Source organism: Taeniopygia guttata, chromosome Z, assembly GCF_048771995.1.
Source record: "Taeniopygia guttata chromosome Z, bTaeGut7.mat, whole genome shotgun sequence".
Classification (NCBI taxonomy): domain Eukaryota; kingdom Metazoa; phylum Chordata; class Aves; order Passeriformes; family Estrildidae; genus Taeniopygia; species Taeniopygia guttata.
The window spans coordinates 73540634-73560177 of NC_133063.1; the positions used below are offsets into that span (position 1 = coordinate 73540634).

General features: G+C 36.0%; 1 protein-coding gene across 3 annotated transcripts in view; it reads right to left on the reverse strand.

Annotated features, from left to right (window-relative positions):
* PSIP1 (PC4 and SRSF1 interacting protein 1) overlaps window positions 1-19544 on the reverse strand; it is a 32426-nt gene that overhangs the window by 11726 nt on the left and 1156 nt on the right. For all 3 annotated transcript variants that reach the window (XM_030258813.4, XM_002193023.6, XM_072922346.1), the window contains exons 3-12: window positions 18756-18832; window positions 15085-15223; window positions 11099-11215; window positions 7925-8032; window positions 7079-7141; window positions 6051-6150; window positions 4289-4364; window positions 3213-3438; window positions 2483-2601; window positions 176-231 (exon numbers count right to left, since the gene is read on the reverse strand). In XM_030258813.4, coding sequence (XP_030114673.1) covers window positions 176-231; window positions 2483-2601; window positions 3213-3438; window positions 4289-4364; window positions 6051-6150; window positions 7079-7141; window positions 7925-8032; window positions 11099-11215; window positions 15085-15223; window positions 18756-18832 — 1081 coding nt within the window. The remainder of the gene's footprint in view (window positions 1-175; window positions 232-2482; window positions 2602-3212; window positions 3439-4288; window positions 4365-6050; window positions 6151-7078; window positions 7142-7924; window positions 8033-11098; window positions 11216-15084; window positions 15224-18755; window positions 18833-19544) is intronic.

The following is a 19544-nucleotide window of genomic DNA, read 5'->3' on the forward strand; positions in this document are numbered from 1 at the left end:
GAATAAAAATGCATTGTTTCACAAACCTGAAAGAATAATCATGGATCAAACATCTCAGACTGAGACCACACAGCCACCCTCAGCAGGGTGGCTGAGGATTTCTTCTTATCCAGGAAGAAATTCCATTCAAAATATAAAATGACCAAAAACTACTGGTTAGATTCTTGGAACTAACCTCTCTTCTTCTCAATCTTCTTAACTTCTGCTTTCTTGCCTTCTTCTTTATTCTGCCTATCAAAAATGTTGAAATTTTTGACAATGTTGTAAAGCCTGCTTTCCCCCCACCACCCCACCCCACCCTGAGTTTTTGGATGAGATGCAATATTTTGAGGTATTATCTCTATCAAAACATTAGCACGCAAAAACCACAAAGAGCCAAACCCTGTTTTTTAAGGAGGAACAATTTAACAAAAATTAATTAGCTAAGATACTGCTGATAAGTCCTCTGTTCTCCGAGCCATATTTTTTTAGAAGATGTAAATTAAAGGATTTTAAAAAACAAGTCATTTCCAAAGTGTATTTTAGTTTTTGTTGCATAGTAACATGACATATTAACTGGTAAAATGGCATTACATGGAACTAACTTACAGAGAAAAAAAAATTTAATTATCATGGCAAAAGGAGTAGAATTATTTACCATTACCACAGGGAATTTATGGAGAGATCAGTTCCTATATGACTATTTTCTTGAATAATTAATTGCAACAGTATATATATCTTACAATTGGCCATAATTTAAAAGTTCTTGGAGGAAGTAGTAATACAGAAAAAAAATATTATTACAAGTGCAATGAAACCTCCTTGATTTTTCCCCAATTGTATCACTGAAAATAAAGCTGAGACTCAAGAAAAACAACAAAAGAAATTGTCTCCATTTCAGTTACAGGATGAAGACAGGCAGAAATCTTTGAAACAAGCTTTTGAGCTCTTTATGCAAAGAAGATCATGAACTTCTTTTTAACAATCCCTCAGTTCTGTCTGAGAGATTTAAAAGCCTACTTTTAGAATTTTCATATTTCAGCATTATCATAACTAAATGTCCTGTGACTAGTTTTCTTCCTGTCATACTAATATGCATACCTAAAACATGTAGGCCTGTATGTCTTCCATGTTTCTTTCATAAAGAACACAAAACTTGTCTTCTTCAACTGGCAATACAATCTCAACTGTACAGATAAACTTTGTATATGTACAGAATGGTGTACAAAGCACCTTAACTAAATAAATACTAATGAAGTAGCTACCAGAAAATAATCATATCAGCTTATACTAGTTTTACTTTTTATCAATATTGAGTTTTGTGGTATTAAATTCATTATGCATTCACTACTTCTCCTTTATTTTACTTAAACAAATCTCTATTTACCCTCCAATGCATAAAATATGACAGCTATTTAAAAGCAGAAATTTGGTTTTTATAACTAAATCAATATATGACAGTTTGATTGCCAGAATCAAATCAGCATGTGTTAAATAGTGATATATCAAAAGATGGATGCTAAGGTAATTTAGTATCTCCAAAATTGGAAATTCTTAGTTTTGCCACAAGTAGGCAGAATATTTATGTTAGGTCTCCAGAGGAGTGACAGGAAGAAGAGGAAAAAGGGCTGGAGCATGAGAAAAGAAATATCCAAACAAACTACGTTTCTGTTAGTGAATGTGAAAAAGACAGGATTTTTTTTTGTTACAGGTAAAGGCGACCTTTATTTTCTTCCTTTCCTCCAAATTTTTACCTTGTTCTTTCCCTTTCTTCTGCCCTCCCACCAATGGTGGGGATGAGAACATCAAGTTCTTGTGGTGCAGCTTCTTCACTCACTTGCAGAATAGTGAATGAGTCAGATTTCTTCCTATTGTCCTACTCTCCAAGTTCCTGGCGGGATCTTCTCTATAAAGTTTGATTTGAGTAATCTTCTAAATGCAGTTTTTTCTTGGTATCAGTCAACTGGATTTGCAATACTAGAGTAATTACTTTTTCCTTGTTCTGTTTGACAGCATGTGCTCTGTCAGACAGAGAAGGAAATGCTTTCCTGACAACCTGTGCATTCCATAACTCATCAAAAATCTCTAAGTATGGATTAACAGCACCTACCAGGTCCCACAGATTTAATCGAAAAATTAAAAAAAAAATATGGCTGTCCCAAACAGTTTTTCACACTAACCCCTTTCACAGGGATATTCTTAAGTTAGTTCTAAAGAGACCACACCAGCTGTCCTCTGCTGGAGATTCTACATCACCGAAAGATGGACAATCACTACTTTCTATGTTCTATTCTTCCTATTCTCCCACAACAACACATTTTCGTTCAAAGGGCTTTTTACCCTCCCCTCAAAAAGAAGTTAAGATAGAAAACCAGAAAGGGCAGGGGGAAATAACAGTAGAACACAGTGCAAAACAGTTTCGCAGTTTTTCAGGAATTTCACCGCCTGTTAGGTTCAAAATATTCCAACAACTTGCAGGCATCACATGTTAAAACAGACTTACAATTCAGATTCTGCCTGTTCCTCTTGCTTACGCTTTCTTTCTGTTACTTCTCTCTCATGTTGGCTTCTTACAGTGTTTCTTCTGTGAGCTGCCGGAAAACTTCTTCCCCCTTTTTTCTTCTGTTTTCATATAGCATTTTATGATTGGAAAGAAATTTAACATTATAAAATTATAGTTTCTGTAAGCAGATGAAACTAGGTATCTTTGAAACAACTGCTCCATGGAGCAACCTGACAAACGCTGGCTTTCCCTGAAGCTAGACACAATTTCATTAGTCCTTTCTCCTTTTTTTCTTTTCAAAACTAAGCACCAGAGTGCAATGCTAAGGGCAATACTAAGCACCAGAAAAAGTACGACATTACAAATTGTTGGCTAGAGACAGTTTTGTACTTTTTAAAAATGTGATTTCTGCGTGTTCTCCAGATGCACCCAAGGAAAACAAGATCTGTCTTCCAGGGAACATAGATTAAAAAAACAGCCATAAGCCACTTTACACATGTAAATCCTTTGTTAAAAACACATCTTAGAAAAGATGCTTTTCTTAGAAAACACTCAAAGTACCTGAAAGCATTATTTGAGAAAATATAGTTCTGAAACTTTTATTCTATATACCTGTACACCAGCCATGACAGACTACTACCACCATTAAGATTTAGCATTAACTTGAAGAAAGATCTTCAGTGATGCTACTTTCCTCTATAATAAATTTATCAGGAAAGCAAAATTATACCTTGTCCCCTTCCTGTTCTTCTCCTTCATCTTCAGAATCAGAAGCTGATGCAGAACCCACTTTTGCAACATTTTTTCTTTTTGGTTCAGCTTCTTTCTTTCCTTCCTTTTTATCAAATTCCTTCTTTGATTTCTCTTCTTCCTTCTGACTTTCCTCATCTTTTTTCCCTTGCTTTTTGGGCTTTTCTTCTGTTCCTTTTTTCTTTACCTTCTCCTCCTCGTTAACACTAAAACAAAAAGAGTATTTAGGCATCACATATATTATCTACAGTGACTTCAAAGAGCAACATTCTAACTTGGGAAGCTGGGTTTTTTTAACCACAGAATAGTAAAATGATTAAGTTAATTCACTTAATGACTCTTCAAAAATACTCTCTCTAAAAATCAAAACCCACTACCTGTGGGGGAAAAAAAAACCCCGACAAATAAATATCAGTATGGAGGGCCTAATGAAGGTAACATTAACAGAAGTGCATAGTTCCTAATCCAAGAAGTTAATTCTCAGTGGACTCCCCACACACAGGTGTGTCTGTAGGACCCAGAGTGCACACACTGTAAACTAGGTTTATAAAATATTCTTATTTAAATTGTTCATATTCCATAAAACGTGTATCTGATAATTTATGGAAAATCAAACCTATGTTCAACTTTTTCTTAAGTTACTAGAAGCACTAGACTTGGCATAAGAACTGAAGACAGCAAAACCAAAATTTAGGTAACTAACAGTTACCTCTTAGTTACCTGAAAGTTGCAATTTCATCAGAAGACATTTCTGAAACAAAAATGTACAAGAAGAAAAACGCTGGTTTTGTGTGATGTTATATTTTTTCTTAATAAACATCTTTCCTCTACACTCAGCATACAATCATATAAGGAATTTTGTACAGATTGGACAAGTTAGGAAGATTAAGATCTTCTCTCTAGTGTTTCAGAAATGTTCTTCCTTGAATGACTCTGCATTATAAAAACATCTACAAAATAGTAACTTATACTGAACAGGAGTAATAATTCACAAGTCTTAACATAAGGAGCAACACAGTTGACGATGAAGAAGCTTTATATTAAGTAAAAACTCACAAGTCACCCTCTGAAAGACATGATGGTTTCACCAACTTGGGTCTCCCTCTTGGTTTTGGAACTTTTACTTCAGAAGCTAGTAGTTATACAGAAATAACAGGTTAGTCCACAGCCACCATCTGTTTCTTGTCTATGTCTCAAGATACTTACTCAACAGACATAACCATGTTTAAATAAAAATATACATCCTTACTTTGTTAATGAACAGAATTCAAGTTAATTGAGTACCAAACTTAACTGAGATCTCTTTGAAAAGTTAAAGTGTTGGCAGTTTTTTTAGCTGACTGGTGAATTAAAAAAAACTTCACTGGTTTCTAGCCACAGGCTCTGGCTAGTAATTCTTATGCTTTTTGCAATCTGCGTAGTTGCAAATGTGAAACGTTTCACATGTTGCATAACTAAGATGAATCTTAAATTAGATGAGAAACCTGACATTAGAGAATGAAAAGCAGTCACTTATGTCTACATTCATAGTTTGTTGTCCACTAGTTTTACTCGTATCTTGGGGTTTCCATCATTTTTCAGGCTAACAAATCACTGTCAAGAAGTTCTGTCACCACACTACAGTGCAGATCAAATATCTACACTTCCTCAGATTCACCATATTGATAGGAGTAAGATAAACAGCCTGCCTTCTTGGCACTTGTGTACCTCAAATGCTTGTCCAGTACCACAGTGACTATGTTGTCAGGAAACCTAATATTCAGTTTTAAACTCTTGTTGGTCTTAGCACAGAGCATGTTTAAGCATCCTATCAACAACAAAGAAGGCTGCATTGTATACCCTCCAAAAACGTTTTTCTTATAGGAGGTAAAAGCATATCTTATGGATGTTTTCCTGCTCTTACTGACAGTAGTTAGTCAAAACCAGCAAAAAATTGTAAAGAAAAAACCACAAATATTAAAAACGCATATTTAGTACATGTAATGAAATGACATAGGGGGGTGAATTAATAATTAATTTCCTCACAGTTTCCATAGCAAAAGTGCCTGAAGTCTATTTAATTGTGGTCCCACTATTTTTGTATTGTCAGCAGATACAGAGGACTATAAAATATTTGTTTCCCTGACTAGGTGCTCATACAATGTACTTAACTGCTGCAAGAACTGTCTTCCAAAGCAGTAATTAGTGATCAAGAATATCTGCAAGCTTACCATTAAAGTGACAATAGATCATTGCTATTTTGAAAGAAACAGGCACTACAGAATTATTACCAAATGATTCTAACAAAACATTCCAAAAAATCAGTTATATTTTCTTTTTATTTGCCTATAAATCAACACACTTTCTTAAACATCTTTTGGAACAAGTCTCTTCAGCTCTTATTTTTGTTTTTCTTGCGTTCTGAACTCCACCTACAATCTCCTTGTCCCTCCAGTTCTCATCTTTGTGTTTTTTATGTGTGAGATCGTCTAACTCTATTGTAGTATTTTATAGACCGTTAATACAAACCTTTATGTAGCAAACCTGCCAGAGAGCTCTTATCATATATCTACACAAAGAAGACTGACCTATTCTAAAAGATAATACTTATAAACCAGTCTTTAATTTAGAAGACTAAACATTAATACTAACAATCTAAATCCATTCATGTCCTGAACTCATCAATTTGAGATGTTTTCTCACTACAATCTATTAGTAAAATCTGCCATAAGCATTCAAAAATACACTGTAGTACTTCAGAGGAAGGAGATAATTCCCTGACTAGTTCTACTAAAATATTTCTGTGGTGAAAGAAATGAAATAATTATTCTGAAGTTACCTGCTGGTCTTCCTCTTTTGGGGCTTACTTTTGGAGACACTGGCCCAGTAACTGTTGCTGCCCCTGCTGCTGCTTCCTCAGCTTCAGCTTGTTTTTCAGACTAATTTAAAGAATAAATTCCACCAGTGAAAAAACACATGGCACCAATATCTCAATTCCTTTCTCAAATAAACACCTTTAAATTCTGGAAATATGTTATTATGCAATAGCTTGTGCACACAAGAAAGTATCTGAACTTAGGAACAGGTTATACATAAGTATTACTAATTTTGCACTAATTCCAAATGGAGAAAACAGTCAAGAGCTTAGTGTCCAGGATAAAGGACGACTAGAGTATATATACAGCATGCTACTTTTCTATGACAAACATACTAAGGTCGAAAGTACCTTCATACTCGCCCCCATCCCTGCTGTCAGCTGTAACTTTACCTTCATAAGGTTTCAAACACAAAATTAAGATCTGCCCTACTTAATTCTAGTTTTCAGTTGGGTCAGTGCCCTGATCTGGCTGGCTGTGTGACATCAAGAACATTAAGGCTAGTGTATGCTGAGCAAGCAGCATGAATTGTCTTTTTCAAAGTAACTGTATTCTCCCAGGTTGTAGAGACCACAAAAATCACAAATTTGTGAAAAGTGGAGTATTTCAGGTGCTAGTCCAATGCGATGAAGATGTTAAAAGAAATTTTTCAGAGCTTCAACCCAGGCTATTTTATTAGCAGTTTAGCAACAGTTTATGTCTTAGTTTTCTTACTTGTAATGAGCTGTTTGGGAAAGACAGGGACTCCATATTCCACATCAAATTAAAAAATATCTGTAAAACACCCTGGGAAAAATTTCGTTCCTCCAAATCTTTCAGACACTTGAAAGATGTGTCTGAAAGATTTATCAGGAAAGCAAAATTATTTGAAAAGGGGGAGTAGAGTTCAAACACTTATATGTATGCATAATCTATCATTAAAAGAAATAACACCCAGTATTATCACATCAAAAAAATTCCAGTACTGTAAAGTAACTAAACATATTGTTACCTTTCTTTTTCTTCCTCTTCTAGCAACTTTAGGAATAGAAGCATCATTTGTTTTCACCACATCCTGTGAAGATTAAAAATGTTCCTAAGAATCTTAATAAAACTAAGATATATTTAATTTATTCTACTTTTTTACAAACTGAAGCCTCTATCACACAATTTAGACAAGAATCTTGAACATGAAGAGACTGCATGCTTTTAAATTATTAAAATATAAAGTTATTAGACATTAGGAAGGAATTCTTTACTGTAAGGGTGATGAGGCACTGGAACAAGTTGCCTGCAGAGGTTGTGTCTGCCCCATCCCTGGCAGTGTTCAAGGCTAATGTGGATGGGGTTTTGAGCAGCCTGGTCTAGGAAAGGGTATATGTGTCAATGAGAAGGGGGTTAGAACTACGTAATGTTTAAGGTCTTTTCCAGCCCAAACCATTCTATGTTTCTCTGATTATCCGATACCTAGGACTTATTCCTGAGAGATTAAAAAAAACTTAAGTACTAAATAAGATTCTGTTCTAAATAAAGATGCTGTGTAGTGATGTTGTAGCCTGTTTGGACTCTTTACTTGGTGTTTAAGAGATATATAAGTGATAAAATACAGTCTTCCAACTGTTTTAATTGAACTTAAAGACAAATCAGACTAGAAGTTTCCTCTCTGATGAAAACTTCAGTTTCTGGGATCTTCAGTGAGAAGTATAAATGTGTCTGAAAACACAGAAAGTTTTACATAAACAGCTCCTGAAACTGTCACAGTAGTAATAATTGTAGTCTTATTACTCAGTAATAGAGCTACAGCAATAAACATAATATTATCATGTTCTCTGTGACACAGAATAAAGCTCTCACGTACTTCTTTACTGGTTTTGTCAGAAGGTAGATCATCTTCCTTTGAAGTATCCATCTCTTTTTCTTCTGCTTCAGCTTCTGTAGGCAAGTTATTATCCCCTTTAGGGGATAACTGCAAAGTAAGTCAACAGAGGATAAAAAATGCATTAGAAAGTATTTTATAGTGAAAAGAGAACATGCTAATTGCCATCAGGCTGCTCTTCCCCTAAAGTAGTAGGTATGCTCATTTCTTAGGTGCCCATTAAAAGCCTAATCATACTAGACTACTTCCTCTTATGATGAAGGGTCAAGGAGCTGGGCTTGTTCAGCCCCAAAAAGAGATGACTAAGAGGGGACCTCATCAACGTGTAGAAGTGTCTGGAGAGAGGCTGCCAGGAGGATGGATCCAGGCTCTGCTTGGCAGTACCAAGCAACAGCATAAAAGGCAATGGGCACAAACTGATGCACAGAAGTTCCACCTCAACGTAAAGAAGAACTTCTTTACTGTTCAACGACCAAGCACTGCAAAAGATTACTCCAAGAGGTTGTAGAGAATTTCTCCCTGGAGATATTCATGAACACTCTGGACACAATCCTGTCCAATGTCCTCTGGGATGACTCTGCTTGAGCAGAAAGGTGAGCTAGACTAGGTTCTTTCCAGCCTGACCCATTCTGTGATTCTGTGAGAATAACCCTTCAGCCTGTTAAGGATACCTGTTGTGGCTGTGCTTCTTCACCAGTTCTTATGCAACTGCTCACTGACAGAGCATGGGAAACTGAAAAGTCCTTGATTTAGGGTAAACACTACTTGGCAAAAGCTGAAACATCAGTGTATTGCCAACATTTTTCTCATACTAAATCCTAAACACAGCACTGCACCAGCTATAAGAAGAAAACAAACCCTATCCTAGCTGCAACCAGGTCAAATTGTAAACAAACCACAAGTAAGTTGTTTTATCATTTGTGAGATTGTAATTTATGCACTTTTCCTTGTTTTGTTGTGGTTTTTTTTTAAACCTTTAAAATACTAGTTTTGGTTTTGGGAAAGCAGTTAGAACTTGAAAAATCAAGCATTTGTAATTAATTACTTGAAATTAATCAACATTTCCTTGCAGCCTATATATCTGCATGTCTTTTAGATTATCAGTTCTCCCAATTTGAATACTATTGTCTTGTCCCACTTTCAAGAGCCTTTTTTAAAATTTCAACACTAAACAAAGCAACATCTACACAGTTTTTCTAATTACATGAAGACATGTAACATCACTGCATCTTTTTACAGATTACAATTTTAAGACAGAAGAACTATTGGTTCACTAAAAGGAAACCATAGTACAAGGACTGATTAATTGAATGTTATAGCTACATTACTATACATAATATATAAAAAAAAAGAAATTTGCTCAGTTTTTTGGCTTAAGATGACTAATTAGGCAATTCTATAGAAAAGGACCCAGTCAGGATCTTCCATTCCATCTTTATGTTTAAATGGCCCTATGTCTCCTTGTTTTTCTTACACTGTGCCAGCACTGAGCTGCCTAGAAGCACTTTTGATGAGAAACATGAAGCTTAAGTTATTGGCATCCCCACTAGCACATGTTGCTTGAGGCATAAATTCAGAGTGAAGCAAACTGATTAATAATTCAGTCCAGTTTAAAAGTTTCCCCCTCACAGTAGCAAATGAAAAGAACAAATGCATTTATAAACAGCATGCATAAGCAAGAGCAGCATTGGTTTGCTAACATGGTCAGGAAATTACGTGTTTCAAAGCACTGTTAAGGTATAGCAAATAGAACCCAAATCACCCTCACATTCCACACTTGCAAGTACTAAAATAAGGAACTCTAGTCAATAAGAAGTCGGGAGAAATAAACCATCAATAATTCTGCAGATTCCAACTCACCAAAAACATTCTCAACACCATCAGTATACAACCAGTAGATTAATTTTTTTCCCCCTCCAAAGAACTTTTTTGCTCTTGAATAACCAAGCTATTACAGCTACTGGACACTAATCCTATTAGTATCTGACACATCGCAAATTCTGCAGTTGCAATTGTACTGCAGAATACTGCAGTACAAAAATACTGCAGTTGCAATTTTCTTCAGTACTGAAGAAAAGCCAGCAACACCTACAGAAAAACTGCATTAGATCTTGGCAAATAATCAAAATGGAAACAAAGGTGAAGAGTAAAGGCAAGTCTATTCAAAATAGTCTGACATATAATTTAAGGCCACTGCTCATCACATTGAGTAGTAATTTCCAGAAATGAGTTACAAATAAATGAGATACTATAAATGTCAATCCCACCTGCATGACAATTTTTGTCATTTTAGAATTCTATTCTTAAAACCACAGAGAAGAATTGACAACACACAGTATCTCTCTCATGCCATATGAGAAATATCCCCATATAAACAAAGCATTCAAGAATAGAGAAAAGTTCAAAGCAGTGTACTACTGAATCATTTAATGTACAGTAAGCTTGGAAGCTTTACCTCTCACAGTATAAACTATGTACTGCACCAGCAAATTGAAACCATTATTTTTAAGACTGAAATTAATTTCATTTTGGAAGGTTACTAAGGTATGCACACATTTATATAGCAAAGAAGCTAAACTCTGTGTAAACTACTGCATACTGATTCTCACTTAAGAGCTGAATTGATACAGCTGTGAGATTCTCTATATCCCAAGTAGTTCATTAAGGGTATGGTCTAATTAAAGCTGATTCTTATAAACCTTTTCTGGCAAACACACTTAAGTACCCTTTTACCCATGAGAGATCCTAATGGTGTGTTCTACTTTTCAATATAAATGATCACAATTGAAAGTGAATAATACCTGTCTATAATATGAAAAAGTCTTCAAAAACAGAAGGGGAAAAGTTAACCTAATTCTTGATAATAATTATAATTTCCAACTTCTCTTGCATAGGAAGTACTGTATGACTTTAGTTTGTATTGTAATACAGAAACACACACTGCTAAAGAAATTACTTTTCAAAAAACATATAGAGGACTGTAGAAAGAAAACAGAAGGACAAAAGTAATACTGTAAGTACATTTGAAGAGAAGCAAACACAGGCAAGTTACAAAATTAAACAGTTGTTAGTTTAAAGTATTTAAGTAAAGACTTGGCATATAGTTTGCACTTGAAAATATTTCTGGCAGAACAAAGCAGAAATTCAATCACTTACTTTTGGGACAGAACATTTTTTTCTTTTGGCTCCTGCTTTTTCTTCACTCCCCTCCGCAGGCTCCTGACTGCTTTCTTCAACAGTCTCATTGATAGGAGTGTTAATGGCTGGATGGGGCTTCAATAAAAAAACATCAAAAATGAGATCTAAATCCCCTTCTCACCTGTGGTGTATTCCCCAGATACATTACTTAAGCATCACATCAAGGAACCCCTTACTAGACGGAAAAGAATATTAAATATGTCATATTTCATTAATTTCCACCGTTTTCAATTTAATCTGCAACTTATTTATTAAACTTTTAAACTCTAATGCTATAACAACTCATTTTCACATTGCTATACTGCAATGTGAGTATTTTCTTATGCATAATATAACATAGCTTAACATATTTGAGATAAAAAATAAAAAAAAGGTTTTGTTCATATACAACTTTTGATGCTACTATAAATAAGTGCATTTTAAAATATGCTATAAATCCTTAGTGATTCAAGTACTTGTTCCTGAAAATGTAAGCAGAAAAAGGATTACAGTAAGATAATTAATGAATTGACACTTAAAACCACAGTAACGGAGGAGATACTGCCTAAATTACACTTTTTTCTTCCATTACATTGTGTATGGCTTTCTCCTTCTCATATTCTACTTCAAATAAAGCAGGCAGAACTCCCCTGACTTTTCCCCCCACCCCCACTGGGGAAGTGGGTTTGGGTTTAAGCCCAATCTATAATGTCCTTTCTACCCTCCAATCTCCAATTCCCTTACTAGCAGTTACAAGCAACATCTGCAAAGTATCTATACTGCTCTTAGAACATTCCAGTTCTGGCAATGAAACAAAGTACAGCTCTCAGAAGGCCTTACTAAGACAAAAAATGCAGTGGAGATCTGCTAGCAAACAACTCATTTTGCCACTGCTTGGGTCCATCAGAGCGAATACTGGCATTTACAAAGCAGAAGCAGATTGCAGCTTCTTGAGCCTAAGCTGCTGACAGCGTGAACAACGACACCCAGGCACCAGAACATCCTGCAGCTGAAGATGTGGCGCAGCAACACACCATGACCATCCATGGCAGCGCCACTGCCAGGGACGAGGTGTATCCCAGCAATGTGATGAACCTTGATGCATGTGTGTCCTGGTTTAAGGCAAAATTCCCCTCTGCCTCCTTCTCTGAACCCATTCTAAAGGTTATTATTTTTGAGCTAAACAGATGAATGGGGATACAATTCAGCATCATAAAGCCACCCCAGGACAATGTGCCATTGTCATGGCCCCCCTGCTGCAGTGAAACTGCTAAGCCAGCGCCTCAAACCAGTGCTCAGCCAAGACAGAAATGAGTGGGCAGCATGTCCCAACAGAGCTCTACCCACTAACAAAGGAAAGAAGGACCTTCACAGGATGCCACAGATTCCTAATGGTGACTATCTCACTTTCTGTAATTCTTTGCTTTTCCCTACTTTTCTATTTTCTTCCTTGCTCACTTCTTTGACAGTGAATAAAACTGAGTAACAGTTTTGATCACTATCCTTTGACCTCTTTTGTCACTTAATCTTGATCCCGGTATATTTGAATTTCTGCACTTCCATGTTAGGGTGGTGGATGACTTAGGGGACACAACCATACTGGGACATATGTCCAGCAAAAAGACAAAAACAAGGAAAAAATTCCAAGTGAATGCCTCCATACTAAGAGCTGACAAGTCTGCCCCTTTAATATAATCTTGTATCCAGAGTAAAAGCTCATCTTTACCTAAACCTTCACATGATCACCCATTTCCCCCTCTGACCATACTTGCTGCATGCCCCAACATAAAATTTCCTACTCATCTTTAATATAGCCTTTTGCAGATGTGTTCTATTAGCACCAACAAGGACCACCCACAAGTAAAAACAAAAGGCCCTGGCTAAAGTGCTTGATTTGCTTAAAGTAAAACTTGCTTTTAATAATGCCTAGCACAGAGTAGAAGGACAAGACTATCAAAAGGAAACCATTTTACAGTTGAAGGACAAATTCAAATTCAAAAAAATTCAAAATTTGCATTTATCTTTGCTTAACTTCACTTCTTCTGTAATTCAAACTGATCCAACCCTCCTGGTCAAGCAGGGAAACCTACAGCTGGCTGACCAGGACCATGTCCAGATTTCTAGGTATATCCAAGAGTGGAGACTCCACAACCTCACTAAGCAATGTGTAGCAGTGCTCAGTGACCCTCACAGGAAAAAAAAAGCTCCCTTATATTCAAAGGAAACCTCCTGTGTTTGTGCCTCTGGTCCTGTCACTGGAAACCCCTCAAAAAGGGTCTGACCCAGTGTCTTCGCACCCTTGTTTAACATATTTATTTAAATTGAGGAGATTCCATATAAGTTCACCAGGGCTGAGCAGTCTCAGCTGTCTGAGCCCGTCCTCACAACAGAAATGCTCCAGTCCATCATATTCATAGCCTTCCACAGGTCTCTGTCCAGTATGTTCCCTAGTTTGTATTGAGTAGGCCAGAACTGGATGCAGGACTCCAGCTAAAACACCCCTACTAAGCAAAGTTTCTTCTCCCAGAGGAACAGGATTTAAATACGACCTGTGGGAAAAAAACCTTTTTCTTTCTTTGCAGTAAAGAAATAGGAAAAAAACTGCAAAGAACAACCCAATTGCTCTAGACAGAACTTGACCAAGAAAGACAGAGTGAAAAGTGCTGCCACTGAAGTGGAAGAACCTGAATGGAACTCAAAATGTAAAAGGACTATCTTGCAGAAAAGCTGTTACACTAAGAAAACAGTCTGCACCTATCTCTCAGCAACATGTTTTGTGTCTTTTCCCAATTGGAGATGTATCTATGAATGTCTCAGATGCTACTGAAAGCACTGCTTAACTGAAGTGACTGATTTCTGCAGTGAAACAGAATAATAGACAAAATTTTTACTGTTTATTATTTATACCCAGATTAACTTAGTTAGAATAACTGGTATAGCTCATGACTGCCTCAGGCATCCACAGAGCATCTCTTTTCAATTGCCACAATAAGGACAATGAAAAGGTTTATCTTACAGTAGCAGAAAGAATCTGTCTCTTATTACTACAGTCCTTCCCACTGTGATATGGAGATTAGTGTCTCTCCATATCCCAAAGGAGAAAGTACACAGCTGGAATATATGATGTCCTGACAACACTTCAGAAACTCCTTAAGTCTTTATCTATATTCTCCTTCAAACTAGAAACACAGTAACATGGGTATCTTATGAAGCAGGAATTAATTGGTGCTGAAACGGCAACCTGGCATGTTGTGCAAAAACAGCAAACAAAAGCAGAAAGCAGCAATTCTTTTTGTTATTATTGCAGCATTGCCTAGAAGACCCAATGGAGACAAGGTCAGTACATATTCAGTGTACATAGCAAAAAAACTAAAAGCTTATAGAATGTCCAGAGCAAGCAAAGACAAAACGAGCATGAGAATTTGTCTCATATTAAATTTGGGTCCTTTTATGGGTAGCATTGCATAGCCCTGGTTTAAGCTTGGAAATCTTACAAACGGGCAAGAAATTAGGAACTACTGATGGATAAAAATTGAATTGTGGCAGGGGCTAAAAGGCAAACATCACATTGCTTCCAACTGCTAGAATTAAAATACTGCACACTAGGAGAACATGTACTGAAATCTTACAAGGATACTTGTGAACACAGGTATTTGGTTTTAGAATACACAGGGCAGAGTGACTGAGACCCCAAAAAACCCACTACTTTTCAAGCACAGTCACACAATAATAAAGGTATTTCAGGAATATATCTCCAGTTAAACAACCCCCATCTCTTCTTATGCTATTGATACTAGACACTGAGAACAAACAGTATTTAAAATATATTAAATTTTGTCTTACCTGCAGTTACACAACAGCAATAAATCATTACTCTATTACTCTCAGGAATACATTTACTGCATTTCCCCTCCTCCCCCACTCCCCCCAAAGCAACAAAGATTTTTAGAGTCTGCATAGCTTACCTGCTGATGGGAGAACTTCACTTTGGGATTATTGTCAATTTCCCACAAGCCTTCATTAAAACCCTTTCTTTTGTTTGGTTTGCCATATTTATCCTTATTTTCTGAATAAGGGAATATGTCCTTTGGCCCCAAAAATGCCCTTAAGGAATGAAAAAACAAAATTCACATTTTAATTGGTTTGTATTTTCAAAGAAGTAAGCACCAAGTGTTATTAAATACTAAAGTCATTAGTACTATAACAACCATTGTACTAGAGTGCTTAGTTTACTAAACTTCGGCCTGCAACACCCCAAGTTCTCCATTACTACCACCACAAATAGGAACTTCCCTCCTTACTGAGGGAAGGGAATACTGAAAACTAATATTTTGGCTTATGCTGAAGAGCATCAAAGACTATGCCATTTCTGCTCTACCTTCATAGCCTTTTAAAGTTAGGATTTCACTGTACCAATCTACCTGCTGCTAACAGAAAAATGTACTCTTTGGTAGTACATTCTCAGTTTAAATCCATGCCTAGACATTGTGTTAATTGCAATTATGTTACATCCAACTACTTGAAAATTGCAGACACTTCCTTTATGAAGTACCAGCTCATGGTAAAGTTAAACAGATACTTCTAGGTTCCACGCCACTACTTCCTTCATAATCTTAAAAAAAAAAAAAAAAAAGCAGCTACTTCAGACTTATATGCCAATAAAAGGAGGAGAGAAAAAAGAAAAAACATAGCCTCTCATTGTAAGCTTAAGCATTTTCTACTCCAGCTGTAAACACTCAACTATGTGCACCAAGTAATAAGTAAGCCATTGTCAGCTGAGACTGCAAATCACCCACCTCTTGGCAAGAGACCATAGTGAGGATTCAGCCAGTGTGGGAAACCTGCACCTGCCAAGCTTATTTACCCAAACAAAAAAGATGGGGAGGCAGACAGAGCAACTGGGAGGGACAAAAATGGGGAAAAAATTGCCTCTCTTCTTCCCTATTCTCTAAAAGTAAGCATTTTTTTCAGTCTCTAAGCCTTCGCCCCATTGTCAGGCATTGAAAAACACCTGAGAAGAGCTACTGTGAAAAGGTCATGATGCTAACTAGGCTGCTGCAGTTTAGTCCTCATGTGCCAATAAAGAAAAAGGAACAAGAAAAATTGAATGAAAAGAGATTACCCTAACAAAGAAAGTCCAGAAACTAGAGTTCACTGTAACCTATTTGTCTGTGACCAATCAAAATTTGTACTGATATGATCTACTGCCACAACATATCCAAATAAAGTGTTTATTGAAATAGTATTCATTTTATTACTTATTACTCTCCCTAGATAGAAACACATTCAGTTGGGTTTTTTTACAAAACTTAAGAGAAATCAAAAAACTGTGAAGTACAGATTTACTCACAGTAATTTTATAAACTCAATTATATTATTTCTAAAAGTCTAGCAAGAATTATTCCCAAACCAGTCTTGCTTTCCTTTTTTCCCATGGTTGCTTTTTCCTGCTGTAACCATCCACACAGCCTGAAATCCTGTCATCCTCTATACAGGACTTTTTAGCATGAAAAACTTGTCATATGAGTTTTCAGAGTTGCCACTACTTACAATAAGATAGACTACACATATTAAGCCTACTAAAATGCTGAGGGTAGAGTATCTAACTTTGCACAATGTGTAAGTCTTAACTGTGAAAAGCACAGCACAAAACAAGTTTATCAAATTTACTTTAATTCCCATGAAAAAAAGTACAAGACATTGTTAACGCTACATAATTCCTGATGGATCATTGAATTCACTATTTATAGCTAAAAACCTAAACAAAATTACACATCATAGAACATCAGTCTCCTCTGTCACCTGATCTGTTCCTTCCTATTGTAATTTATAGGTATCTGCTGTAAGGAGTAAGTGAGACCAAGAACTATGAAAGTTTCACCTATTATCACTCTACAGATCTTAAGATAAACAACATGCCTAACAAACACCAGGAGACAGCTGAGTCATGGAACATCATACATTGCAAGTGTGTGAAACAGAGGCAAAACGTTTCACTGGTATTCTATGGATTTCTGAAATGTAGCAACCTGGAACCTAGAGCCTAACAAAAACCAGATCGCCGAAAAGCTTTATTTAGTAACTACACCAGAATGAGGAACAAACATTTCAAATTACTCATACAAACTAGAAAAAGAAGCCCCCAATTACCAAACCTTTCAAAGGCAAACATCTCTTAAGACCCCTAAGTTGAATCTGAAGTTGGACATAAAACTTCTCAAAACTTGCACAGGTGTTTTTAAAGCTTTAGATGAGGAGTTATTTCTGTCTCCCTTACATTCAACCTGCATCCCCAAACTTATTTACAACTGTACAAAACCCCACAGCAATCCACAATGACACACACTTCACCAATAACAGAACCAAAGGAGCATTGTGTTGCAGTTGCCAAACAAAAAGTTTGGTTGTGTGAAAAATTTAAGAAAAAAAAGGTAACCTAACACATTTTAAATGATAATTAAAAAATGGACAAGACAAACCTTGCAACCTTGAATCAAATTCCAAGAACACTTCCTTACCCACAAAATTACACACACAAAAATTTCAATCAAACCAAAAAATTTTGTCATGGAAAGATTTATTGAAAGATTAGTTAAAAAAAATTACATGGGCCAAGCATATAGCTATCTTTTTCATCACAGAAATAGCTTTTTAAGAAAAATAATAACAAGTAATGCCAACAGTGGGACAGCTTAGTCTTTCACTCAACAGGACAATGTATCATCTTAGCAAGACACTTACTTGCTAAAGATGGATACAAAGCAATTTCAATCCATTTAGTAAGATAAAAACTAGCGAGATCCTTCCACAAAATATGAATAATGGCAACTTTTGCACAGAACTTCAGTCTGACTTTTTTTAAGAAAAACTGAAGAATTAAAAGCACACCAATACAGGTTTAAACAGCTTGGGTTTCTTTTAGCAACTCAAAAAATGGAGCACCAAATCTCATTATGCCTTCGATCTACAGTAACACAACCAGTCATGATAAAAGGCAACACAGTAATTTTCAAAAACACATAACTACATAAACAGCAGCATTTTTTCTATTAAATTCAGCAGTGGAAGACATACAGTCTCGCAAAGCAAGTACTGTATCACCACAAAACACTGCTCAAAGTACCCAAAGACCAGTATTTTGCAGGTTGATAGGTATGAAGCTAACTGTACTTCCTCATGTCTCTCTAGATCTCATAAACATAATACCATCCAAAACCCAAAACCTCGTCAGAAGAAACTCAATATACCAAACAATAAAAACAACTCCAGTACATGATTAGTTGTCCATTTCTCAAATTTTGCCTAATTCACTTCTTTGAGAATATAGTATTGAGAATTTTGATGATATACAGGACTATAATTAAACTCATTACAGATAAAAAGAAAAACCCATCAGCCACATCACTGTGGGTACTATTTTTTTTTTTTCTGATGAGCAAAGTATACATGTTATGGTTATGGTTCCTTGAAGAGCTTAAGTAAATGTTACAGAATCATGTCTTGACAAAACAGATCAATTTAGGAACATGTGCTAATAAATACAATAGCTTGCAATACACTACATTCAGAGAAGATAACTTTTTGCCACAGCACTTTAAAATGAAAAAAATACAACACTGAAATATAAAGAACTTACGTCTCATGGGTGCCAAAGAAGAAAATAGGCATTTTATTCATAGGTGGTTTTACTGCTCCATCAGGAACTTCATCCACCTAAGAAAAACACAGCCTATTATAATTCAAATCAAGTAAGAGTCAAGAACGGTTAGGGGGAAATATATAAAAATTAATCATTAAAATGGGAATAAAATAGCTACAGAAAATAAAGCAGGAACTTAGATATCTTTCTAACAGTATGTAAAAAAATATAGCAGAATCAAAATCAGTATTAGCAACAACAGAAAATTACATTACTTTCAGTTTACAGAGATACTTTTCACACGACCACTTCTCTTAAAAGGAGAGATTACAATGTGTTACAGGCAAAAGGCACAATTAAATTTCATCCATATACTGCTCATCCTTAAGGAAAAGCAACAAGAAGACTTCCTACCCTTATGGCTGACCTGATAACTTGTGGAAGGCCAAACGTGAAGTACTACTAAAAGGGTAATAAACTTTACAAGAACTCCAATTCCTAAGTCAGCATCTCACCTAAATACCTTTTAAACTCCATTCCCACTATGACCTACAGCAGTCCCAGAACTTGGCATGCCTTTTCCACTGGAGCACAGAGAACACAAAAAAGTAACAAGTTACCACATACACATAGCCTATTTAACAGAAAGTACAGTAGACATAGCCCACTTGGGAGTAATCTTGCAATAAATTCGTGTTTTTCTTGAACAGCTCCAGGGGCCTGCACATGCTCCAGTATCAGGCTACCATACAGCAGTCTTCATCCCGTAAAGGCGCGCTACACAAA